This window comes from Delphinus delphis, chromosome 16, assembly GCF_949987515.2.
Source record: "Delphinus delphis chromosome 16, mDelDel1.2, whole genome shotgun sequence".
Lineage (NCBI taxonomy): Eukaryota > Metazoa > Chordata > Mammalia > Artiodactyla > Delphinidae > Delphinus > Delphinus delphis.
This window is the reverse complement of record NC_082698.1, coordinates 71725705-71752853: the sequence shown is the minus strand read 5'-3', so window position 1 is coordinate 71752853 and position 27149 is coordinate 71725705. Positions and strand designations below refer to the sequence as shown.

The following is a 27149-nucleotide window of genomic DNA, read 5'->3' as shown; positions in this document are numbered from 1 at the left end:
CAGCAGCTGGGAGAGCTTGGGAAATCATTGGGAACAACCCACTAACTGTACTGAGATGGAAACTAAGACTCAGGGGGATCAACTTTCCTCAGTTCATGATCTCACTTGCTAGTCACACTTAAGACTAGAGATCAGGCACTAGGGTAAAAAAAAAATTCACTCTCATCCTGCTTTTCCAGCTGGTCAGATCCCACTCAAATTACTCTGACCACAATTCAAATTTATTTCGCTGATTGAAAGGGCGCTAAGAAGCATCTGCTTTTAAACTGAATCCTTTATTAGGTCGGTAAGGCGTGCAAGGGGACAGAGCAAGCCAACGAGGTCCCTTCGAGTGTGCTGGCCCCTCAGGTGAAACCCAGATTCGTTTTCCTGTCCCTAAACCCAAGGGGATCGGTGTGCAGCAGGTCAGATTGTTGATGCAACAAGGTAGCTACGAAAGTAGGAAGTACCTGGCAGGAGGTAGATGGGTAGATAACACTATTTATTTTCTAAAGAGCTACTGGATTGAGTCATTAGAACTTGCATTTATAAAATAATTTGCTTTCCATTTTGAGGCTTGTTCCCAGGGCTTTCTGACACTTTATGGCGCTCTCCCTTTCACCCACACACCCAGTCACTACTCAGCAAGAGAGCAGGGAAGCTCTGATGGGGAGAACACAAAATAGCTGACATATGTGGGGTATGTACTATGCTTTCTTCCATAGGGTCTGCCAGGAATTCAGTCTGTGCCCCGTGCAGGACAACCATAGAAGAATGACAGGCTTTTCTGTTCTCGGTTTTCTAAGGCTCCTTCACATCCACGTGGCACTCATAACACAGAAGAAAAGTAACGCCACGTTGAAACCGAATGGATGGTGAAAAGAAGTCTACATCTTGTTTAACATAAGACAGCCTTGCAGAACAGGGAGGCAAAAAGGGCATAGAAACTAAGCGTATACTGAGTTCGCCTATGTCCAGTATTCCGTAGGTCTGATGCTTTGACCCAGAAGTGCTTGTATGTTTTCACCCTGGTCCTCCCCTGTGACACCACGTGCCCCTTTAAGATGGGACCTGAATCTCCTATATGCTGTCCTCCTCCCGCTGTACCAAATACGGCAAGTAAGTGTTTGATAAACGATGCAAGATGACTGACAGGCAATTTTGCTGCGCTGGTGATTGATGATTGTATCAAAAGAGGGAGAAATAAGGTCACTTCTAAGCCACACACTCAGTTAAACCCCGGCCGGATATCCAGGTACAGCCCCCCAAGCTCCTCGGTTTGCCTTGGCTCGAGTACCCCTCTTTGCTCGTCACAAAAATTCTCCCTGTTCACAAGGGACCCGTTAGCTCTATTGGTAACCAAGTGGCATAAGCAACGATTCTCTAACTTTTATTGTTACAACTACTTTAAGCAGCCTGTACTCAGTGGAAGACCCCTGCCATTTAAAACAACAGTTCTAGCATACTGGTGATGGTTTCTTAGCAAATAATACCAAGACAATGCACTGAGACCTCTCTTCAATTTACTTCCCCGGTCAGACAGTCTTGCAGGGGGTCAACCTTCAACTTCCTTCATTCCTCCTGTCCAGGAAGCTTGTTTCTTTTACGCTACATACATGTTTTTCAGGTTTAATAGTTACCAAGAAAAAGAAGTCCGGGTCTCCTGCTAAATACTCATGGCTGGGCTGTCTTTGGGTCACAGCACACAGCAGACAAATTACCCATCGGCTTCACGAGGGTAGGGGAAGCGTCTTGCTGTCTCGCTCTGTTAATCAGCTATGTCTGGCCCACAGTGGGCACTCAATAATCATTTACTGATTGAGGGAATACATGCAGGGAATAAGAAAGTAGTGAATCCAGGAGCTACGGGAATCAAGTTCAGGTGACTGGGCCGGTTTTAGAAACATGGAGATCAGGATTCTTGGAAAGAGGAACCAGAGGATTGTGGGAGATACAATTACAGGACAGGGAAAACTCTCCGAAACCCTTAGAGAGGAGGATGTTTAGGAGACCACATTTTGCTCTTACATGAAATGCTGAAAAAGAAAATCCCTGGCTAGAAGCTTAATGTTAATTGGAGCTCTGAGTTATACAGGCACACCTCATTTTATTGTTCTTCGCTTTATTGCTCTTTGCAGATATTGCTTTTTTTTTTTTTTTACAAATTGAAGACCGGTGGCAACCCTGCATCAGGCAAGACTATTGGCACCATTTTTCCAACAGCCTTTGCTCACTTTGTGTCTCTGTGTCACATTTTGGTAATTCTCGCAACATTTCAAACTTTTTCATTATTGTTTTATTTGTTATGGTGATCTCTGGTCAGTGATTTTTACGTTACTATTGCAAAAAGATTATGACTTGCTAAAGGCTCAGATAATGGTTAGCATTTTTAAGCAGTAAAGTATTTTTTAAATTTAAAGTATGTACATTTAAAAGAGGTAATGCTATTGCACACTTAATGGACTATAGTATAAACATAACTTTTATATATACTGGGAAACAAAAAAATTCCTGTGACTCACATTTTCAATATTCGCTTTATTGCAGGGGTCTAGAACTGAACCTGCAATATATCTGAGGTGTGCCTCTACTAGTAATGGCTGAGATTATTTCTGGTCTACTTTACGCCAACACAGTTTACAAACGATAGCTTGATCACTGCAACAACCCTTCAAGGTGGCCATTGATTGTATTTTCAGATAGAGAAATTACATGCAGAAGGTTACATCGCCGACCTAAGTCAACCAGCTAAGCTCACCATCCGGGATTCCCACTTGATTCTAAGTTTCACTTCTTTCCCCTCCCCACACAGTGCATCACACAGAACAAGCAACATGTCAAACACCAGGCTAGACTGATCTGTGTTTAAAAAAATTTTTTTTTTAAATTGTGGTAAAAAAAACACACTGTAAAATTTACTTTCTTAACCACTTTTAAGTGTACAGTTTAGTGGTGTTAACTGTATTCACACTGTTGTGTAACATCTCTAGAACTTTCATCTTGCAATATTACACTCTATCCCATTAAACAACAACTCCTCATTTCCCTGTCCCCCAAGCCTCAGGCAACCACCATTCTACTTCTATTCTACTTCTATGATTGTCTACTCTTGATACCTCCTGTAAGTGGGATCATACAGTATTTGTTCTTTCGTGTCTGGCTTCTGTCACTTAGCTTAATGTCCTCAAGACTCATTCATGTTGCGGAATGTGACAGGATTTTCTTATAAGGCTGAATGATATTCCACTGTATGTACACGGCACATTTTCTTTATCCATTTATCTGTCGATGGATAAGTGGGTTGCTTCCACCTCTTGGCTATTGGGAATAATGCTTCAATGAACCTGGTTGTGCAAATATGGCTTCAAGATACTGCTTTCAATTCTTTGGGGGTATATACCCCAAAGTAGAATTGCTGGATCATACGGTAGCTCTATTTTTACTTTTTTGAGGAACCTCCTTACTGTTTTCCATAGTGGCTGCACAATTTTACATTCCCACCAGCAATGTGCAAAGGGGTACAGATTTATTTTTAAATAGAATAACCGTCAGTCTTAATATCAAACTGGCCCAACAGCCCTGCCTGCAATATCAAGTAGTGATTAACTGCTTAAAAATTTAACTCAACTAAAACTCTGGACATAGGTCTCAGTTTCTATAATTAAAGCCAGGTACTATTTAAACGTGTATTAAAGATTTATAAATATAGATCATTATCCCATTGTACGAAGAATCAACTTACCAGTCATTTTTTAAAGAGACTACAACAAAGGACATAAAGATAAAGCCAGGGCTGAACTAGCAACAAAAGTACTAGGAGAAGTATTCCTGCTTCCTGAAAATAAGCATAAGCAGGCACATAAGTTGCAGTCTTACCCTTGTTTTGGCATCAATTTTAGCTCCTCGATCAAGCAATAGTTTTACCATATTGGCGTTTCCTCGTTTTGATGCAACATGTAAAGGAGTGATGTCATTCTGTGGAAGAACAGAGAAAAAAGTACAGTGTTACCTGAGTTTAACCAAAACATTGCTTCCTAAACCTTCCCCAACACATCCTCACACTTTTCTTACCTTTTTAAAAAAATATCCATCGTGAATAGAATACTTCCCAACATCTCTATCTGACGGTAATTTTACTCAGAAGGAGACCTCAAAAGGGATGAATTTTAAGGGACACACTCTGTGGCATAGGGTCCAAGTTTATTTCCTTTGATTGACATTATTGATGGATGACATGGTGATAGTTTTTGTTCTAACATCCTGCACATTTAAGTCAACATGTTTTCCTATCACTGTGTGTGATGCACACTGGCTACTGAATGGTTGACTCAGTGGCTGATTAGTCAGCTGAGACTTACTGAAAGGAGTGTCATGTTACTCAGAGCCTGCTCTGGGTCATCTGAGTACAAGTTGTCAAGGAGAGACAAGAGGAACTCAAACTGGGAAGTCTGTCAGTGCCCTACACGGTCACAGGGCTTCCCATGCGCGATGGGCTAAAAAGCGTTCACAGGCATTTGTTAGCAATTGCACAGAAAAATGACTATGTTGCTTTTTTTTTTTTTTAAACTACTGTTGAGGGCTTCCCTGGTGGCGCGGTGGTTGAGAGTCTGCCTGCCAATGCAGGGGACACAGGTTCGTGCCCCGGTCCGGGAAGATCCCACATGCCACGGAGCGGCTGGGCCCGTGAGCCATGGCCGCTGGGCCTGCGCATCCGGAGCCTGTGCTCCGCAACGGGAGAGGCCACAACAGTGAGAGGCCCGCGTACCAAAAAAAAAAAAAAAAAAAATTACTGTTGAGGAATAGACATATGGTCAGGACAATCTGACATTCCAATCAAGATCCCCTGGATACCACAGTCCTTTCCTCCACTCATCTGACAGGTGCTGTGATTATGTCCAGACTGTCAAGGAAATACGTGCACATAGTGAAAACAGTCTCTATTTTGGCTCCTTCTTCTTGTGTAGCAACAACATGGGTTTAAGGTTTGCAGTTCACAAAAGTCAATTACACGATAAACGAATGAGGCTCATAAGGGGTTACATTCTTGTCCTGTGATGGCAGATACAATATAATAGCTACCAGGTATTGATTCACGTCCTGTGAGTTACGCTGCACTGCCTTAAACTCTTTACTATCTCACTTAGTTTTCAGAATCCTCACAATGTCACATACAATCTGAATCACAATGACCATCTTACAGGTTAGAAACAGCAGGCAAAACCAAGATTCAAATTAAAATATGACTCTTAAACTTATGCTTTTGAAAAAAACGCTTTCAAATGAAAATTTTCAAACAGACACAAAGTTTGAGAGAAAGCCATAATGAGCTTCATGTACTCATCACTCTGGTTCAATAACTGTCAAACCTTGCCAATATCATTTCTTCTATACTCCCGACTATTTTTTCTGCCTGAAGGAGTTTAAGAGGAGAAGGAAAATCCTAGGCATCCTATTATTTCACCCCCAATTACTGCAACTTAATTATCTCTAACAGATAAGGATATTTGTAAACAAATAATAACAATATCATTAATTTTATCTAAGTAAAAATAATTCTTTCAAAAAGCCAAGATCTGTCAGTGTTTTTACATTCTCCCATTCTCCCCAATTTTCTCAGTACAGTGGTTCAGATTAGAATATCCACAACTTGCATTAGGTTGAAATGTCCCTTAAATCTCTTTTAAAATCTCCACAGATGCCCTATTCCACCTTCTTTTTTCCATGCCCATATATTTATTGATTAAACTGGGGAATTTACTGTGTAGTTGCATCCTCATCGAGAGCTGTTTAACACATTCTTTTGTGTTTTCTATAAGCTTTTCTAGTTAAATGCTTTTAGTCATTATACATTCTCCCATGTGAACAACGCTTTACCTCATTATTCTTAGGTGCTAAAGTATAAATCAGTTCCACAATAATTAGTTCGTTAAGTCAAAGAAGGAGAAAGAGATCTGAGTAAAAGAGATATGCCTTAGTCATGCTGGTGGGGAGTGGACAGGGCTAGTATCATTGCTCTAGACCAAGTGGTAGGCATACTTTTTCTGCAAAGGGCCAGATATCAAGTATTTCTGGCTTTGCAGGCCATACCATCTTCATTGCAATTTGTCAGTGCTGCCTTTGTAGCGATAAAGCAGCCCCGCGTGACATGCACAGAAACGGGAGTGTCTGTGTTCCAATAAAACTTTATTTACAAAAACAGCTGGTGGGCTGGATTTGGCCTGTGGGCAGTAGTTGGTTGATCTCTGCTCTAGACCTATCAGCTTGTGGCTGATGGTTTCAACGGTGTGTAACAGGTGACAAAAGGGGAATTAAAACTATAGAGGCTGTGCATTGTATATGCTTTGGCCCTCTTTGGGGTGGATGATTTTGCGTATGAATGAAAGCTGGCAGAAAGAAACTTTCTGATGGTCTTGCTTGTCTCCGTCGTCTGAGTGCAAGTATGTAAATGAGCCAAGCAGCACTATGGATGAATTCTAGGCCTGAGACAGCAGATGCAGCATCAGATTAGGTCTATAGGAAACACAGTCCAACAGGAGAGCTTACCGAGCTCAGAGTGGGATACGACACAAAGACCTCATCACTCCCCAGCGTGAGTCAGGGCTGACATGCTATTTCCCTTTAAAGATGTGCTCTTGCCTGGTGGAGAAGGACTTAATTAACCTTTATCACAAGTAGGCTAATTTTAGTGAGAGGAAAGAGCTCTATTTCTAATTTTGCTCTCTTCCATATTCATGGACTCTATCTTACGGTGATGTGTAGATGTCAAAAGAGTACCTTGAAATTCAAACTCCCACATTTTTCTACACTGCTCTGACCCCTCCTAGAGTACTACTTTCTATTTCTACAGCATTTAATAAGTGTTGTAAATTACTTATGTAATTTCATTTTATCTTCACAACAATCTACTGAAGGAAGATATATATCATTAATCCCATTTGATCAATCAACTAAGGGATAGAACTGATCAGTAATCTGTATATTAAGAGACAACTAATGAGAGGCAGAATCAGCATCAGAATTCAGTTTTCTAGATCCTCGGGGTAGGGTGTGTGTGTGTGGTATTTCCAGTCAGGGATCATAAAGGCTTCGCCTAAAGACTAGGCTTCTCATCTCCGTCAAATGGAGCTTCTGAGTGAAACACATACTTTTGTATTCCCGAATCAGGTAGCGACTGCTTCTGTCAATTAGGAAGAAGTCAAAATCAAAGTGGGACCTTTGGACCGGTCAACAGGACATTTCTATTTAGATTCCTCAGTTAACCAGTAAAAATCTTTTATGCTCTACTAGGTACCAGGTCCACTGCTGCATTTCCATTATACAAGCGGGTCACAAAATTACGGAATCCCACCGAATCAAGAGTCCAATGATGCTAAAGACAAAAAGGCTTGTTTAGGAGAACCTCATTAGCCGCTCAGGACGCGCAAATGTGTGTCTGCGTTCTGGGATGCAGTTTGGCAGTATATATGAGGAACCTCCAAATCTACAACTGAGACAGATGGGCCCCAGGCTGGGCAGCTGGAGTTTGTCCCCTGTGGACAGATACTCCAAGATGAACATAATACAGGAGGGAGGAGAACCTGAGCCATGCCCAGATAAAAGAGACCACATATTCCTCATTCTTGAGGTCAAGGAGACCTTCCCAACTACACGTGTGCAGAAAGCCTCCTGGGGGGCCAAAAAGGGAGGGGGCACATCAGAGTAGGTGATGTCAACCTTCCCACAGGCCTCTGGGCTAATATCCATCTTGGCTAAGAGATGCATGGGCACATAGGGTAGGACCCTGAGTTAAACCCAATACAGACTCAGAGCCAGGAAAAGCAAGATGCTTGGCCAGAGGAAACCCGGCAGAAATGCCCCCATAAAAGTGATACAAACTACCACAAAGGCACGACTCTCTCTCTGAGTCTGCCCGTGTGTGTCTATTCACATGGACTCTTTTTCCTCCTAATATGCAATTGACTTGTTTCACTACTTTCCGTCTCTCTGTGGAAACTCCTTTCTACCAAGCTGATGGGCCAGGGCCTTGTCATTGGCTATTGGCCCTCGTGACCTAGCGGCTAGGATCCAGCACTCTCACTGCCGCGGCCTGACTTCAATCTCTCGCCAGATTGAAGTCTGGCTTCAAGCCGCTGCAGGCTGAGGCCACCCGAGATCACAACCACGTATACCAGGCAGAGGTTGGCTGCCGTGGTAGAAAGGGCGAGAGTGCTGAGACAGACCCAGAGCTGAGGCCTAGGCATACTCCCTAAGACTGAAGCGGATCCAGAATGAAAGACCCCTCAGCCCCAGCCTAACGTAACAAGCAACTGTAGCCGGCTCCTGAGGGCGGCAGGAGCTTGGTGAGAGAGAGACTCTGTGCTACAGGGATGCAGGTAGAGCTGAGCGGGGGAAGCGCACCAACCAGGGAAAATCTCTGACGGCTGGCCCTCACCCTCAGCATAAGGCGGTGCAGCCCCGTCTAGAGGAACGTGAAACCTGTGCTGCAAACAAAATGGAAACTCAGCTCAACTCTGGACTCAACCGGCTTGGGCTTCCACATGTACAGCCTGACAGGAGAAGGAAGACACATGCCGCTTCCAAGCAGGGATACTATTTTCCTCAGTGTCTGCATTCTATCTAGTGGAACAGGGGAACGACATGCAACAAAAGTTAGGGAGTTTAGGTCAAACGGAAACACTTGATAAGAAAACCACACTGTCAGAAATGAAGCATTCCCAACCTAAATGTCCGTCAACAGAGGAATGGATAAAGAAGATGTGGTACATATATACAATGGAGTATTACTCAGCCATAAGAAAATGAAATAATGCATTTGCAGCAACATGGATGGACCTAGAGATTATCATACTAAGTGAAATCAGACAAAGACAAATATCATATGATACCACTTATACGTGGAATTAAAAAAATTGATATAAATGAACTTACTTACAAAACAGAAACAGACTCACAGACATAGAAAACAAACTTATGATTACCAAAGGGGAAAGGTTGGGGGGAGGGATAAATTAGGAGTTTGGGATTAACATATATACACTACTATATATAAAATAGATAATCAACAAGGACCTAATGCATAGCACAGGGAAGTCTACTCAATATTCTGTAATAACCTATATAAGAAAAGAATCTGAAAAAGAGAGAATATATATATATATGTATAACTGAATCACTTTGCTGTACACTTGAAACTATCACAATATTGTAAATCAACTATACTCCAATATAAAATAAAAATTAAATAAAAATATAAAGTAAAAGTGAAAAAAAAAGAAGTGAAGCATTCCTTTGATGGGCTCATCAGTAGACTTCACAGAGCTGAGGAGAGAATCAGTGAACTGAAAGATACACCAGTATGAATGATCCAAACTGAAACACAAAGAAAAAAGAAAAAAGAAAAAAGAATGGAAAGAAAGAACAGAGCACCCAAGAGCTGTGGGATGATATAAAATAGCTGATTGGAGATGCATAAGGAAAAGAGAGAAAATAGGGCAGAAGAAATATTTGAAGAGATCATGGTAGGGAATTATCTCAAAATAGTGAAATATACCAAACCACACCTCTATGGACTTATATTCTCATCTGTATAGTGGACATAATACCTCGAGTGCCTCCATCACAGGACTGCCAAGGGGAGACATGAGATTAATTCAAAAAGAGAAAGGAAACTCACAGGTATTCCGTAACTCTTATCTCATTTAACCCACTCAACAACCCTAATAAGGGGTACTATCTATTTTCTTTCTTTATGTTACAGATGAGGAGAGTAAAACTCAAACAAATCAAAATAACTTGTTGGGCTTCCCTGGTGGCGCAGTGGTTGAGAGTCCGCCTGCCGATGCAGGGGACACGGGTTCGTGCCCCGGTCCGGGAGGATCCCACATGCCACGGAGTGGCTGGGCCTGTGAGCCATGGCCGCTGGGCCTGCGTGTCCGGAGCCTGTGCTCCGCAACGGGAGAGGCCACACAGTGAGAGGCCCGCGTACCGCCAAAAAAAAAAAAAAAAAAAAAAAGTTTAATTATTTAAAATGAGTTAATCTAATGATATAGATTTCCTGTAATCTTTCTAATGAATGCTGTAACTTTAATAACAGTCTATATTTTTTTCTAACAGTCTACTAGTAAAATTTCTTAAAAACAAAAAAATGAAGGTGGTTTATAGTTATAAATTTTCCACACTCATATCATTTCTAATAAATCTGAAATTAAATTAATCTCTGTGCCGAATACTTTTCTTTCCCCTCAGAAAATAAATCATTCTTTCAGGCTTTGGAGATGTCAGTGAACTTGAAACTGTTAGTCTCTCAAGTATCCTACCCCCACTTGGCCTTCCAATAAATTAGATTCTTGCTGAAGTTTCAAACACGTCAAAAATGAAAATAATGCCTTTGAAGTTTCTAAAGAAAGATGGTTTGGAAAGAAATAAAGCCAGTCTAGTGCAGATGGCTTTATCTGTGTGCAGTATACTCGTTCTAAGGAGATGGAGCTCCTCCAGGGACCAGCAAGACCACAGCTACCCAGGGGCCAACATCCCGGCCTCAGCTTCCATCTGGCACTGCTGCTGGGGGCTGATGGTCACACACTGAGACATAAAAAATGAGTTAGAAGGTCTGGACGCACATCCTTGTTCTTCCATCTTACTCTCAGTAGGATCTGGGACAAAGGACTTCTTGGGATCTCAGTTCTCATCTGTAAAACTATCTATTCTTGTGGGTCTCAAATGATGCACTGTACATAAAAGTATTCTGTAAGCCAGGGGTCCCCAACCCCCGAGATCTGATGCCTGATGATCTGAGGAGGAGTTGATGTAATAATAATAGAAATAAAGTGCACAATGAATGTAATGCTCTTGAATCATCCCCAAACCATACCCCCCCCCGCCGCCCCCAAGTCCGTGGAAAAACTATCTTCCACGAAACCAGTCCCTGGTGCCAAAAAGGGTGGGGACCGCTGCTGTAAGCTGTAAATATGCTGTAAATTCAAGGTTATATTATTATGGGCTTATAAACATAAAGGTAGTTTTTACAAGCAAAAAACTTTTTGCGATTTCTGTGACTCAACTTTAGACAATTTATATGGAGACAAGATTTTCAGAGCACGGCCTCAGTCAATGTTTTCTAATAGGCTCGATCGGAAGAATCACCTGAGGAACTTGTTAAAAAAACACAGACTGCGAGGCCCCATCCCTGAAGCACTGAATCCCGGTCCAGGGGAATGGGAAGATGCTGGCCAGCTAGGGAAAACCGGCTGCAAGGCCGGTTGGAGGCTATGAGAAAATGGTTTTTCATTTTCAAACTCAGAGGGACGTGCTCCTTGGACAAGCCTGCCTTGTATTTCTTACCAGAAAACGTACATGATACCTTTTCGTCATAAAGCCATTACGTTTCTAAATATCGAGAGTCCATTTCAAAGCATGATCGTTAGGGGTTCAAAAATGCAGAATTCATAGAGATAAAAAATAACATGTAGTGGAAATATGAATGTATTACCTTTTAGAATGAATTTGATCATGTGTCAGTTTTTTTAAGTTTGCTCATCTTTCAATTAAAACGTCCTTAAATGCGAGATGGGATTTCGTAGTGAGTTAAAAACAAAAAAACTTTTAAAATCTTGAAAAATGTATTTAATTCATTTTGCAACTGGTGCAGGCAGCAAACGAGTAGCCAGCTGGTCGAAGAGAGACTACTGGCAGCTCTGGTTTTCCTGGGATGACCCTGGATTAAGTCCAAAGCCCGGTACACACGCCCTCCGATGTTAGAATATCATGAACTACACAGTCTGAATGTCGTTTATTTTACTTGCTTGTTTTTATTGTCTTATTTTACTTGACTGATTTACTTTGCTGTTCTTAGCTCAAGCTCTGCCACCTTGAAGCCGTACAGTTTAATTGAAACACAAGTTATTTAACTTCTCGCTCCCTGGCGTAAAATGGAACTCATACCCACATCTCACGGGATAACTGTGAAGAATAAAGGAAATAATGTATAGGAAACTTACTGGAGTATGTAGTCATAAATGAAAGCCATTTCCAAAATTAGTTTGAATTTTGGATACGTTTTTTCCACCTCCTATTTCAAAGTCTCAGTAGTAAGAGCGGAAAGGACCCTCAGGGTCTTCCAGTCCAACCAACTCTGAGGGGTGCATCATGGGGGAAGCTTGCTGCCCGCTGCAGAGCAGTCCCAGAGTGAACACGAACTGCCCGGCCCTTCTTTCCCATCTGGGGACGTTCCCATCTCTCCATCTCTTGGCTGTAAAGAGATGATCAATCCAGCAATGCTGTCTCAGAGGGGGCACCACTGGCATTCTGGTTGGGACACTGTCACTGGCATGAGGATGTCCCACGCACTGAAGGGGGTGTAGCTATCCCAGCCCTGCCCCATTACATGCCAGCCATCATTCCACTTCTCCATTTAAAGACCTGTAAGAACAGAGAGTCGAATGGCGGTGACCAGGGGCTGCGGGGTAGTGGATGAGTTGGGGAGATGTCGTTTAGGGGTACAAACTTGCAAATAGTAGATAAATAAGTTGTGGAGATCTAATCTACAGCATAATGATTATAGTCAACAAGACTGTATTATCAACTTCAAAGTTGCTAAGAGACTAGATCTTAACCTTTCTCACCCCAAAAAAGAAATGATAATTATATATGTTAGAGTTATTAGCTAACAAAAACTGTAGTAATCATATTGCAATATACAAATATATCAAACCAACACACTGTATACCTCAAACTTATACAGTGTATCATGCCAATTACCTCAAAAACAAACAAACAAACCAAAAATGCTGCAATTACTCCCTTCTACCTGCAGGATCCAGGCCAGTGCCCTCAGCCCAGCCAGGGGTTCGGGGAGTCCCTCCCCACAGGCTTGGACTCGCCATTCATCTCCAGCCTCATTTCACATGTGCAAATGGGCCTCAGCCTCCACTTCCTGGAGCTGAGTCTAATCCTTTCATGTCCATCACAGCTTAGCTTTTCAATTTTTTTTTTTCAACTATGATAGTCCATGCTGATCTCCTCCCTGAACTTGTTTTCTTGGAACCTACCGCTTTGACTTGTGAGAGAGCCAATAAAGGATCGCGCATGTGTCCCCAATTCACCTCTCTGCAACGTTTGGTTCTTCAAAGTCCTAAACGCTTCGCTCTAGGTGCCCCTTCGCCCTTCCTGTATATGCTTCAAACCACCAGAGGAACAAGAGCAAGATTTTCTCATGAAAGAACTAAGATGCCCAGGAGGGGACCAGGGTGCATCTGAGCTCATCCAAGTGCACCTTCTGACAACAGGAAGTGTGAACAATGGTCCGAATGTTCAGTGGAGGGCTGCAGTGGAGGAAATGAAAATTCTACAGCTAATGAATTATTCCCTTTTAAAGTGCAAATGAATAAAGCGAGCACTGCCAACTCCTAACTTAATAGAACTTTATTTCACGGAATTTCAAAATAGGATTCATTCGGGTCATTTAAACATGTTCTCAGAGCAACAATTCTAGAGCTGTACTGCAGGAAGCAGGGCACATATTCAAAGACGAAAAGTGAAACAAAGGGAAATATGTACCTTCCAATTTCTATGATCTTTTTTTACTGGCGTTCTTACTGTCTCAAACAATGTCACGTTAATCGTTTGGTAAAGGCTGCCCTTCTCATGCTGACAGACAACGCAAACACTGTAACTCCAACATTCTGGGACGCACCATGTCTGACCAGCTCCAGAAGTACTCTCGAGAGCTGACATGATGTCGCTTGCTTGACATGTGTCACGCTTGACAGGTGACTGTGTCTTACACTGATGGGTCTCCTCCCAGATGTAAGCATTAATCACCACCACCAGCACAAACATGGCTAGGACTCTGGCCCACACGCTAAGCAATTCATATGGACTATTTCGTGCGGTCACAACGATGCTACGCTTTGGGTACTATTTTCGGACCCATTTTACGGGTGACAAAGCTGAAGAAGCAAGAATAACTTGCCCAGGAGCACAGAAAGTAAGCCACAGTACCAGTGTGGAAGTCCAGCAGTCTGACTGCCTTGCTGTTTGCTTTGACACTGTACTATACCTACTCTCTTCTGCGAAAGGCCTCCATCCCCGTCAGATAAGGTGGTCAGGCAGAAGGGAAGGGCTTGTGGTTGATTGATCTCTCTCCTATCTGGCTAATAAGAAAAACGCAGGGCTTCGCTGGTGGCGCAGTGGTTAAGAATCCGTCTGCCGATGCAGGGGACGTGGGTTTGAGCCCTGGCCCGGAAAGATCCCACATGCCGCGGAGCAACTAAGCCCATGCACCACAACTACTGAGCCCACGTGCTGCAACTACTGAAGTCCACATGCCTAGAGCCCGTGCTCCGCAACAAGAGAAGCCACCGCAATGAGAAGCCCGTGCACTGCAAGGAAGAGTAGCCCCCGCTCGCCACAACTAGAGAAAGTCCGTGTGCAGCAATGAAGGCCCAACACAGCCAAAAATAAATAAATAAAATAAATAAATTAAAAAAAAAAAAGAAAAGAAAAATGCAGCCTACATGATGAAGAGGCTTGCCCTGGACCACATCAGTGACCGATGATACAGCCAGGATGAGAGCCAGGGCTCCAGCATGTATCTGAGAACTTTCCTCCTCAGTCTAGGCTGCTACAGCTTAGAAACTTCAGCTCCTCAGACGACAACAACACACATCCCATACCACAGGGTAGGATGTTAATAAGCTCCAATGTACTCATGGGTTTAAGACAAAAACATTCCCTTAAAAAATTATATAGGAGATTCTCCTTTGATGTGGCATTCAGGGGATTAAATGAAAAAGGCAGGAACAAGATTGCATGGCATGCAGAGAGCAATTCTCTAGAAAAGGTCTATCTCCCACCACTCTGGCCTCCGCTTACTTACTGGTTTTGTTCTTCCTGAGATGTTAATATCACCATGGTAACAAGAATATGGGTAATGCAGTAACCACACTGAGACTTTTCCATAACTCACATTTCTTTGCTAAAGGCTCCCAAATCTCCATTTTCTTTCCAAAGGAGGTTTATATAACCCATTAGAAATGTCTTTACAGGAATAAAGACATAGACCTACTAGAGAACGGACTTGAGGATATGAGGAGGGGGAAGGGTAAGCTGTGACAAAGCGAGAGAGAGGCATGGACATATATACACTACCAAACGTAAGGTAGATAGCTAGAGGGAAGCAGCCGCATGGCACAGGGAGATCAGCTCGGTGCTTTGTGACCGCCTGGAGGGGTGGGATAGGGAGGGTGGGAGGGAGGGAGACGCAAGCGGGAAGAGATATGGGAACATATGTATACGTATAACTGATTCACTTTGTTATAAAGCAGAAACTAACACACCATTGTAAAGCGATTATACTCCAATAAAGATGTAAAAAAAATGTCTTTAATGCTGTTGAACCTATACTAGGAGATAAACATAACTTATTTTATATTTGAAAATACGTATCAATAAAAATGAATGTGTGTGTGTGTGTGTGTGTGTGTGTGTGTGTGTGTTTGGGCTTTATAAGGACAGACATCTAAACGTTAACAAAATAGGACTCTTATGGGCGGTTTTTCTTTTCTTTCTTTTGCTTTATTGTATTTTATCTTAAAAATAAATCGTATAATGCAGGGAAAATATTTTTTTTTAATGTGTCTGCAATGGCATCGCCACACGAACTACAGTAGCGTCTCCGGAAGCCCTGGACCCTTATGAAAACATTACAAAAGTCACCCTCCTGCTGAAGCGATGCTCACCTCTTCTCCACGTTTGAGTGGCTGATGATCTAGCACTGGCTGGTGGTGGCCTTGATTGGGCTTTGACAGCTCAGAAACGGAGGCTCTGCTTCAAACACCCTTAACTGAACAAAGCCGGGCAGCAGACCTTGGTGACTAGCCCTTTGTTCTAGGCGTGTCTTCCAAGGTCAGCTACGCTGCTGAATCGCAAGACTCGTGGCTGCTCAAATCAACTTGCCTCTCAGCGTCTGACATTCAATACTTGGGTTCGGTGCACTTGCCTCTACCCCTCTAACAGAATCCTGTGGATTTCCCATCCCCCGTAATGCAGCTCACATCAGTTTGGGAAGTGGGTCCCTAACACCATGTGAAGCTCGGCCTGAAATTCTGATAGACCAGGGAGAGGACTGGGGCTTGAGGAAAGCAGGTTTGAATAGGTACTGGGTGCCCGGGAATAGTGGATAAGGAGGCCTGGAAGTTATCTGTTGATTCATTCTTGAATTCAACAAATATATATCGAGTCCTTCCCAGTGCTAGGTAGTGGGTTACAGTCCAGGGATCCCCAAATGTGTAATAACACGTAGGTCTGCCCTCGAGGAACTCAGAGTCCTGCAGGGGAGGTGAAGCACAGGGCGTGTGAGGCGTATTTCACGACACTTCTACTTTAGCCTGAATAGGACTGTTCAGCTCATGCACGCACAATGCTTAACAAGGAAGCTGGAACTTACTAAACACTCAAATCACGACTATTTTATATCATGATTACTACACATTTTTACCTACAGAAGAAAGGAAGAAAATGAGCATCCGCTGAGCACTTATTCTGCAGCAGGCAACGTCCTGGATGCTTTCATGGTACCACCCTCTGGCTTAATGGAATGCAGCTCCATCAGTATGTGAAAGGTACCACTCAGGGAGGCAGATCAAGGGCTGCCAGGCAGCAAAAATACAGGTCCTGCCTGCCCCCAGTACCTTGAGGAATGGTTCTCTGAAATAAAATGCCTACCTCTCTTACAAAATCTAAATGGCAAGAGACACATTCTCCACGGCTGAGTCCTTCACCGGAGGATTGAAAAGAAGAAGTTCACGTTAAAGTCATTATCACAGAGGCAGGAATGTGGTAAGCATTTGGAAAGAGGATATTTACCAGGTGAGGAAAGATGTCCCGTGGAGGAGCTGGGGATAGAGGGTGAATAAGGCATCTCAGCCTGCAAGGGGCTTAGGTAATAAACACTCGCACAGAATTAAGTTTCAAGGCCAATCACGGGACCAACAGGGCACGATGAGCACACACACTGGGGCAAGGAGGGGAGCGACCTATTGTAGGGGGTCAGAGAAAGCGTCTTTGAGGAACAGGATACAAGCATCTTTTACCCAGTTTAAAAAACAGAGGCTCACAGAAGTAACTGCGGCATAATCTCTGGCAATTGGAGACCTCTCTTGAGACCTATCTCAATCTCTGATATTTCTGAACTCTCCATGGCATGAACTGGGGAGAAATGACTATGTTCAAGTTGCCAGCAGTATTTTTAGTCCTCTTTGGAAGAAGACTTCAGTTTTATTGCTGTTGGTGGTCACGGCGGTCTCTGCTTACATGATGGGAAAGGCGGCAATCTGCTTTTGGAGCCGAAAGGGGCGAGTCTATTAGGAGTAAAATTGCTCCTGCTTAAAGCATCACTTTCCTTGGAGGGGAAAGTTGCATTTAGAGATAATTATGACACCGAAGGGAAGGAGGCCTGAGACTGATGGTGTCTCAGCTTTGCTCGAAAGAACCTTCTGTGGTGATGGAAATGTTACGTATACAGTGTTAATACAATGGCTGCTAGCCACACGTGGAAACTGGGCACCCGAAATGTGGTTCTGGGGAATGAGGCATAGACGTTTACATTTAATTTAAATTAAAGTTAGTACTCAGTTGTTAGTGGCTACTGAATTAAGAGAGCCCAGGTGTAGAGGAAATGGGGTTCCCCCTCTCTCTGGCACCAGAGACTAGGTTAAGGGGCTTAGACTCTGACCAGAAGAGACATAGTGTTTGGTAAAAGGGGTTCTCGCTAAGGGAAGTAAAAGAGACTCTCCAACACAGTGGCTTCAGGGGGCTCACAAGGGAGCCCTTTCCTGAGGAAGGGGTCATAGCCCACGGACTTTGGGGACAGTGTTATCCAGAACAGGTCCTTCAGCTCTGCCTTTTTTTTTAATCTCATTTTTAAAAATTAATTTTTACTGGCATATAGTTTCTTTACAATGTTGTGTTAGTTTCTGCCTACAGCAAAGTGAATCAGTTACACGTATACATATATCCACTCTTTTTAAAATTTCCTTTCCACCTAGGTCACCAGAGAGCACTGAGTAGAGTTCCCTGTGCTATACAGTAGATTCTCATTAGTTATCTATTTTATATATAATAGTGCATATATGTCAATCCTAATCACCCATTTCATCCCTCCCCCTCCCCCCCGTAACCATAAGTTTGTGCTCTACGTCTGTGACTCTATTTCTGCTTTGCAAATAAGTTCATCTGTACCATTTTTCTAGAGTCCACATATATGTGATTATTATATGATATTTGCTTTTCTCTTTCTGACTTACTTCACTCCGTATGACAATCTCCAGGTCCATCCATGTGTCTGCAAATGGCACTATTTCATTCCTTTATATGCCTGAGTAATAAGCTCTGCCTTTCTGTTCTGAACTCCCTTCATCAATCCCAAAGTTTTTAGAGAAGTCTTGTTGGGTCCTAGAGCCAAGACTTAGTTGTGCTTTGGGGAATTAAGAGAGAGAGACTTTTTGGTATGGCTGAGCACATGGGGGCCTCAACAAATTAGTAGCGTCAGGTCAGTGACTTACTTGAGTCTGGACTTCCAGGTCTAGCTTACAGGGGAAGTTCTTTAATATTTGCTAGAATGAATTTAACTGAGAAAGGAAGTCTCCAGATAATGTTTATCCACGGACGTCGTTTTGCTTATGCATGTGCTGACCCCGTGTCGACCTCTTATTTGGGCAGAATGTAAAATCTGACACCTGTATGTTTCCATCAAGAGGTTTAGGAGTTCAACTGTCTAAAAACACTGCTCTCACTTTAACAAAAAGAACTTTAGATAAAGTAGCCTTTATCTAAGAACTTTAGATAAAGTAGCCTTTCTTATGACATAATTGAGTTCCAAATGTGGCCGAGCCCCTGCTAAAGCTTTGTTCAAAACAACTGCTATTTGAGAAAGGCAGTCCAGTTGGACATGTTAACTAGTCACAGATCTGTGGCACACGTGCCGAGTTCTATCACACGCAATTAGAGCATCATACAGCTAAGTACCTGGGCCATAGTGTCTCTGCCTCCCTGGGCAAGGCACCTACACAGATGGAGACTTAGGCAGTATGGGGTAGTAGGAATGGAACCTTTTGCAATGTAGCTATTAAAGATACCGTCAACTATGAAACTGTTCTTTTTTTTTTTTTTTTTTTTTTTTTTTTTTTGGCAGTACGCGGGCCTCTCCTGTTGCGGAGCACAGGCTCTGGACGCGCAGGCTCAGTGGCCATGGCTCACGGGCCCAGCCGCTCTGCGGCATGTGGGATCTTCCCGGACCGGGGCACGAACCCGTGTCCCCTGCATCGGCAGGTGGACTCTCAACCACTGCGCCACCAGGGAAGCCCCGAAACTGTTCTTTTTTATCATTAAAGTATAGTTAATTTACAACGTTATGCTGATTTCTGCTGTATAGCAACGTGACTCAGTTATACACATATATACATTCTTTTTCTATATTCTTTTCCATTATGGTTTATCCCAGGAGATTGGATATAGTTCCCTGGGCAATATGGTAGGACCTTGTTGTTTTTCCATTTTAAATTTCATAGTTTGCATCTGCTAACCCCAAACTCCCAGTCCATCCCTCTCCCTCCCCCACTCCCACCTGGCAACCACAAGTCTGTTCTCTATGTCTGTGGAAACTCACTGCTCTTAATACAATGATTCATATGATATAAAAATCACATCTGAATTATTTCACACACAAAAAAACCTGTCTCTATAGATAACTAAGATTTCCTTTGTCAAAAAGTGAAAACTATATAACCCGTGCTTCCTTTTCTACTACATGTATAAAAGCCCTTAAAGCCTAAATTTAAGGGCTTTGTATTCACTAGCTCTTTCCAGTTGCTTAGTAACATTTACTTTTTCTGTTTCATCCTTACATGTCTTACTTTGTATATTTTAATCTGTAAACCTCCTGAAATCCTTTTGGAAACAAATGAGTTATAGCACTCAAACACATAAATCCATAATCCTTTCAGAGATCAGAACAAAAAAGTACTACATACCAAGACCAATAGAAGGATATTTTACTCAATTATCTTCCCCAGATGGGAAGTTAAATAATAATTTACAAGAGAAAGGTTAATGACGAGAGTGCAGATTAAGTTAGGTGGTCCACTGTATTTGATGGAAAAATGTCTTAGCTAGCAAAGCATTCATCTATCTTCTTCAATGAAGGGAATTTTGCAGGCATCCAATAATATAATTTGGCCTTTACCTACTCCAGGGCATCAATGCTCCTTACTGGAAAGCGAATCAGGAGCAGCTCTGGTGTGTCTTACTTACATTCTCTTCCCCAAGAGAGCCAGGATGACTTGCTAAGAGAGCAAGGGTCACGCATAAATTCAGATGGTGTCAAGGCCATCTCAGCAGACACAATTCAGAGAATGCAGCATGCTGACACTGCACTGCAGTCTTCAGCAGCTATTCTATTAACTCCCTGCTGTGGACCTTGAGGCTGAACAGGTCTGGATAATCCGAAAGGAAATATTTAAGATGTCAGACAGGAGATCTTATGCAATACATAAACACGGCAAAATTACAACACAAAAATCAAAATTCACATTATAATAAAAATCTAAGGAAAGGTGTTAATAGAACCAGTAAGTATCCTATAAATCAGTCACCATCACTGCTGCTCGGGGGTATACGTTCACCACTGGCTAGGATCTGTTTTCTTGCTGCCTGAATTAGCTAGCACTACAAAGCAGCATAGAGAGCAATCCATTCTACTGTGTTCTCTCTTTAGTCACACCGCGTTTGGTTCTGCCTTGTACCTGCCTCGTATCTGCACATGCACTACACGCAGGCAATGATTCCAGAAGTTATCCCTACTCCTATCCCCAGCTCTCTTCACCAGCAGGTAGCTATTCTTGAGGTCACGCCCTCAGCCCACAAAGCACTACAAGACTGTATCCGCCTTTCTTCAATGCTCTGTCCCAGCCAGGAAGCAGAAATCACAGCCCCCCTAAGACAAAGGTTGCTGCTGTCATTTTGTAACTTGACCTCTAACTTTCGAATCGATACCTCTATCTCAACCCAGTTCCTGAAGCATACGATTTATGGTTATGATTTGCACCTAGTTCTTTGCAACTGAGGCTTCATGATCCTTCCTTTATTGTTTTGACCAGGCAAAATCTGATCCCATCTGTGTTCTAGGGCATCTGACTTTCACCTGCTACATCCCTGAGAGAACTCTGACCTAGAAGGACCCCACTCGAGTTGGGAAGGGAGAGGTCTCTGTAATACAAAAGGCTAAACACTGGATTGTTACATAACAAAATTACTGGAGATTTGGAACCTACAGTGGGTTTCTGGAGGCAACTAGCAGTTGCCTCCAATTAAGCTTTTCATGAAGACCAGTTCTGCTCAGACAACCTACTGCAAGCCATCCATCACGTATGGAGGGAAGCATGTGTTGTAGGGTGTAAGCAACAGTACAGACCTCCTAGTAAGTATGATTAACTTCCACCACAGCCTTCAGTTCAGAATGCTATGAGGCCTCGATAATGAGGAATGTCTGGAGAAAATGCTTTTCCATATCAGCAAAAAAGTCTGAATTTTAACATATGTTAAACAAAAGCACACTGTGACTTTTAAATCACATATGGTAATTCAGACAAGGTTAACAAGGTAACAACGTGGGTCTGAGGTCTCCACTTTTTTTTTTTAAACATCTTTATTGGAGTATAATTGCTTTACAATGGTGTGTTAGTTTCTGCTGTATAACAAAGTGAATCAGCTATACATATACATATATCCCCATATCCCCTCCCTCTTGTGTCTCCCTTCCACCCTCCCTATCCCACCCCTCTAGGGGGTCACAAAGCATGGAGCTGATCTCCCTGTGCTATGCGGCTGCTTCCCAGTAGCTATTGATTTTACCTTTGGTAGTGTATATATGTCCATGCCACTCGCTCACTTCGTCCCAGCTTCCCCTTCCCCCTCCCCGTGTCCTCAAGTCCATTCTCTATGTCTGTGTCTTTATTCCTGTCCTGCCCCTAGGTTCTTCAGAACCCTTTTGTGTGTTTTTTTTTTTAGCTTCCATAGTGTCCACTCATCTTTAATCAATAAATTAGCATCATTTGTAATTACCATAGTCATTGTTTTAATGTAAATTGATGCTTTGGAATTGTTTGAAGGAGTCTGAAAATACTGCAATGTGTCCTCTTAAATTGCTTAAACATGACCCCAATCTCCTTCTTTTCAGCAGCATCAGGAAATTTCTGAACAACGGCACAAAGACAAAACTTCAGACACTACCCTGACATGAATTTTCCAAATGTCCTAATTAGAAGATGTGACTTAATGAGGTTTCCTGTGAGTTAGAGATATAAAACCAGAAGGATGCATCTTACAGACACGAGCTTCAGTTTTCACATCGGCGTGCCCTGTATATACATGACTTAAAGAAGTACTTAACTTTGTCCTTCAAAATGTCACACTAGGCCTCGGGTCTGCCATGTTGCTGAAACCCAAGGATGCTGTTTGTGCAATAAGAACATGGCTCTAGAGTGACATGAGCTGCCTCATTTCAACTGATAAAGGCTTTTAGCAGGCTGATGACAATAGGATAGGAAATAGGTGTTTTTTTTTTTTTTTTGCCACCAATAAACAAAGATTTATTTGGAAATTTCCAAACCCGCCAGAAGTGGCACTTGTCAAGCCCTAGGCCCACTCTCCTTCCCAAGCTCCAAAGGGGAACAACAGTCCTCGCCACCGCTTCCCTGCCCTCCCCCTGCCCTCCCCCAGCACGCTCACCCATGCCTCAGGCCCCGCCAGAGAACTAGCGTGCCCTCCCTCTAGGAGGCATTACCCCTGGGCCCAAGAGCTGGGGGTGGCAGCCCTCTGGCCTCTCAGGAGATGACGGCGGCCAGAGCCGCTTGCATAGACTGAGAAAAGAAAATAAGGAAGGAGATACTGAGTAGGGCTCCCTGAAAAACCCCAGCTTACTCCTGTACAAAAAACGTGGCTCCCGCATAGAAAAACCTGCTCCACGAATAGTGCAGATACCCAAAGGAAAGGGAAAAAAAACAGCAGCAAGGCTGGGCTGGTAGGAATGGCGAAGAACTTTGGTTTGGAAAGGCTACAGGAAGAGTGTGAGCTGTGCCCCTTTTCCTTGCCCAGCTGCCCAGAGCCGGCGCTGACACTCGCTCCAAGGGGGTCTGTAAACAAGCAAAGCCAGGGGCCTTTGCGATGTCAAAGCACAGCTTCCAGGTCCTACTTGGGCCTGCCTGCAGGGGGCAAAGGAGGCCTCTGCTGTGAATCCAATTAAAGCCAACGTGTAAGTAGTAAGGCTTTGGGGACTAAGCAACACGGAATCCTCTCACTACACTTATGAAACTAAAGCTGGGGAGCAGAAGGTGACAGGAGACACCGCTCACCCCCTCCTTGACCTACGTGTCTGTGCCCCAGAGGGTGGTCCCCTTCCAGGCTGAGGAGGGGGGTGCTCCAGGGCTGGGAAGAAAGGAAGGGATCCCCGAGCCTGCGGTCAGGCGGATTCCCGGCACCTGTTCCAGTTCCTGCCTTTGCTGCTGCACCTTGGCAAAGATGCACCTCCCCACTGCTTCCTGGGCCCAGGGCTGGTGGTAGAAAGCAGCTCGTCTCTCCTCCTCAGGATTCCCAACCACATCAGTGATGATCTTGGGAACGGAGCCATGCCTGGATGAAGCCCTGGGGGTCAGTGCTAATATTGAGCATGAGATCCCTCTGGGTCTTCAGCTGGTTGATGGACTCAGTGGTCTCATGGAGCTTGATATCAAGGGCGGCGATCTGCTGATGGGTGGTAGAGGCCGGAAAATTGCTCATCTGGGCCTTGAGTGGGTCATCCACCTCCACATCAATGTCATAACAGCCTGTCTTCTTCTGGTCGTTAGGGTCCACGCTAATGACATGGTTGATGACAATGGGGTCTGGATGCTGCAACAACCCGGCCAGCTTCATGGGAATCTCAGAGAAACGGAGTCGGCCGCAGCTGAAGATCCGGTGGAAGTACCGGTTGCAGCTGACGTACTCCCGCTCATGGCCGTCCTGCAGCTGGCTGTGTTTGGCCTGCATGGTGGCAGCCCTCGTGTGTGTGTGCACCCCCAGCAGCCTCGCCAGTCGGGGGTCCGACTCGTACTGGGGAGGCTGGTGACCCAGCATGAGCAGGCGGGTGCACCTGACGATGAGGTCTCGGGCCGTTTCACCTGGAGGCCACCTGTCTCCTGGGTGGTGGGCATCCGGTGCCACTCCAGCAGGTGGTTCAGGCCCGTACAGTTCCTTTGTCCAGCTCAATGACGAGGTTCTTAAAGACGGAAGAAAACTTCCTCTTCTGTTTCCTAGGATCACCCAACAGTTTCCCCTCTACTCGGAGTTCCCAGGAAGCCACCTGGTCCCCTGCGGGGTTTCCCCCCGGGGGTCCCTGCGGTTCCTGCACTATCACCCTCTGCCTTGCTGGGACTGAACGTACTAGAAATATCGATCCACAGCTTTCGTTTTTGCGTCAGAGGCTTTCTGACGGCCTCCGTGATCTCCATCCGCTTTCGAGCAACGGTCTGGTCCAGCTTCCGCTCAAAAGCCAAGAGATCCATGCACGCCTGAGGCTCTGGGACAAGCTCCCGAATTCGCTGAGGTAGAACTTTATCTGCCACCTTCCTCCTCTTTAACCCCTGGCACTGGGCAGGCATCGGGGGCTGGGCCTGGGGCACCAGCAGGCGTTTTCGGAATGGGTCCATCACGGTGGGTGGCATGCCAGGTCGAAGTGGAGCAGCTGTGCCGAATGGGGAGCCTGCAGGGGTTCCCACCTGCAAGCCAGCCATGGGCATCCGGCTCCCTGATGACCCGCCAGGCCTCTGGTAGTGCGTCGCAGGGCCCCGGGGCCCCCCATGCCTCTAGCCGGCCCGGGCCCCCTGAGCGCCGGTCTGGGCAGCACGCCGCGTCCCGATGGCAGAGGCGGAGCTCCCAGGGCCGCGGCCAGACATCGCTCTGTCCCTGGAAATAGCTTTTATATTAGCCTATTCTGAGTTCGTGTTAATTTTTATAGAACTAATGAATTATAAGAAGGAAAAGAAAAATGAACCCTTAACATCAGCGGAGGGAGGCGGAAGACTGGAGGGGTGAAGAGCTTTGGGGCTGAAATTCTGCCATTTCTCATTTGCTAGCTCTGTGATCTGGACCAGCTATTTCTTATCTCTAGGCCTTGGTTTCCCCTTCTGTAACACAAGGATAAGTAACACTTTTCTTGATATAAGAATATATGAGGTAAAAATGCTCAGCTTGGCATCTGCTTCAAAGATGGTATTACTTTTACTACTGCTACAACTACTGCTGGTACTAGCATTACGATTGTTCTCTCTATCGGGTCTATTGCCACTTCTCCCCTAACAAGTGAGGTTTTTAGCAAAAATAATGCTTCCAACGCTATGTGCAAAATCACAGCGCTGCTGGTGCTGATGTGTCAGGCGCCACGCTAGGTGCTCTGGGTACGCTCACTCCTACTTCTCAGTGACCCAGTACAGGAGTGCTGTTATTATTTTTTTTTATCACCATTTATTATTTAATTTCATAATCCATGTTAACTTCATCTTACCAATGAGGAAACTGATGGACACAGAAAGAAAAGTTAAATCCAAAACTGGAACCCAGGGAGTCTGAATCCTGAGTCCCCACATCCAGCCACTTCTCTGTCCTGCTTCCCACCTTGTTTCTACTTCTGATGATGCTGTTGCTGACGATCAGGCCTAGAGCTAGACCAGCTTTTACATTCAGGGCCATGTTACTTGGGATGTCTGAGCGGCTGTCCAGGAGTACACACGACACAGTAATTCCTTTCCCTATGATTATGAGCTTACTCAGGTTACAGAATCGTGTTACCCATTCTGAAAGTTTAGAGGGGACAGAAGTTAAGAGCAAAAGGTGGCCTCTATTATTTGGGTTCTAAAGTCTGGGCCTTATCCACACATTCCAACTCATTCCCACCTGGAAGATCGAGACCCTGATGTCTAGAGCACTGTTAGTGCCATCCGACCCATTTCTACAGTCTCAGAAATTTCAACTTGGGGGACAGTGTGTAGTCTCCAGTCATCATTATTTAAATCACATTTTCTATATATTCACTTAGATATTTATCACCCACCCCTACTCCCGACCCCGATCTTGGTTTTCTTTTCCTCCTAGGAAATAGGCACACCTGTATGCGAGAAAACGCACTAGTATAAGTAGACATCACACCTTCCACTGACTGGGAGGACCCTTGGCGGGCAACTGTCTTGACCTCCTCCTCATGGTGGGGAAGGAGGGTTAAGAATCGTTTCAAATGCTTGAAGCGCACGTCAGACCGCAGCACTCTTACCCGCGCGGTGAAGTCCACGGCTGCCGCTCGGTTTAACAGCAACGTGGCTACGTTGATATTTCCATAGTGAGCAGCTATGTGGAGCGGAGTGAAGCCACTCTGGAAAGAAAACAGAGCAGACGTTCAGCTGATTCCTGCCGGCCCCTTGCCCGACATGTTAATACCATAACCCTGCCCAGATAAAAACGGGGAAGCAAAATACGCTGAGGTCCACATTCCATTCTGTACTAGGTTTCTTTCCATTAGTGCCAATTGCTCATAGGATTTCAAAGAGATGCCAAACTCACAGGCAGAGGAATAGCCAGGGAGGAACCCAGGGTGGAGACTGAGCCATTTTAGTAATCCAGGAACAGAACTACACAGAAGCCAATGTTTCCAAAAGTTAAACTAGGGATGACAAGAAATATCTTGACAGCTCAAAGAAAGTTCGATCAGTACCACTGTTTTATCATTCATAGAATCGTCCATTGAAACTCTGTCAAAATTTAACTTGTTTTATATATTCAATGTAGAGTCAAATGAACAAACGGTAAAAGCCAATTTTAACGATGAAAGCAATTTGGGGGGAAGAGGTACTATTACACATCGGTCTTGAATCGTGGTGAATGCGTTTCATGAAGAAATCGACAAGCTGGTCTCTTTAGTAGCAAATGCCTCCTCGATAGCACATTTTTCTGGATTATTCATACCGAGGTCATTTTACTTCCTTAAAAAAAGTGCTAAAACATGCAGCGATTCACTTAGTCCCCAAAGATTGAAACCTTATAGGAACTAGATGCATTTCTGAATTGTTAGCAAGCTTCTCAGCCATGCTCGC

General features: G+C 44.2%; 1 protein-coding gene and 1 pseudogene across 1 annotated transcript in view; both read right to left on the bottom strand.

Moving 5' to 3' along the window:
- ANK3 (ankyrin 3) overlaps positions 1 to 27149 on the bottom strand; it is a 328736-nt gene that overhangs the window by 178799 nt on the left and 122788 nt on the right. Inside the window, 2 exon segments of the mRNA XM_060033488.1 lie at positions 3856 to 3954; positions 26333 to 26431. Coding sequence (XP_059889471.1) covers positions 3856 to 3954; positions 26333 to 26431 — 198 coding nt within the window.
- Positions 23397 to 25755, bottom strand: LOC132439631 (SWI/SNF-related matrix-associated actin-dependent regulator of chromatin subfamily D member 2-like; annotated as a pseudogene).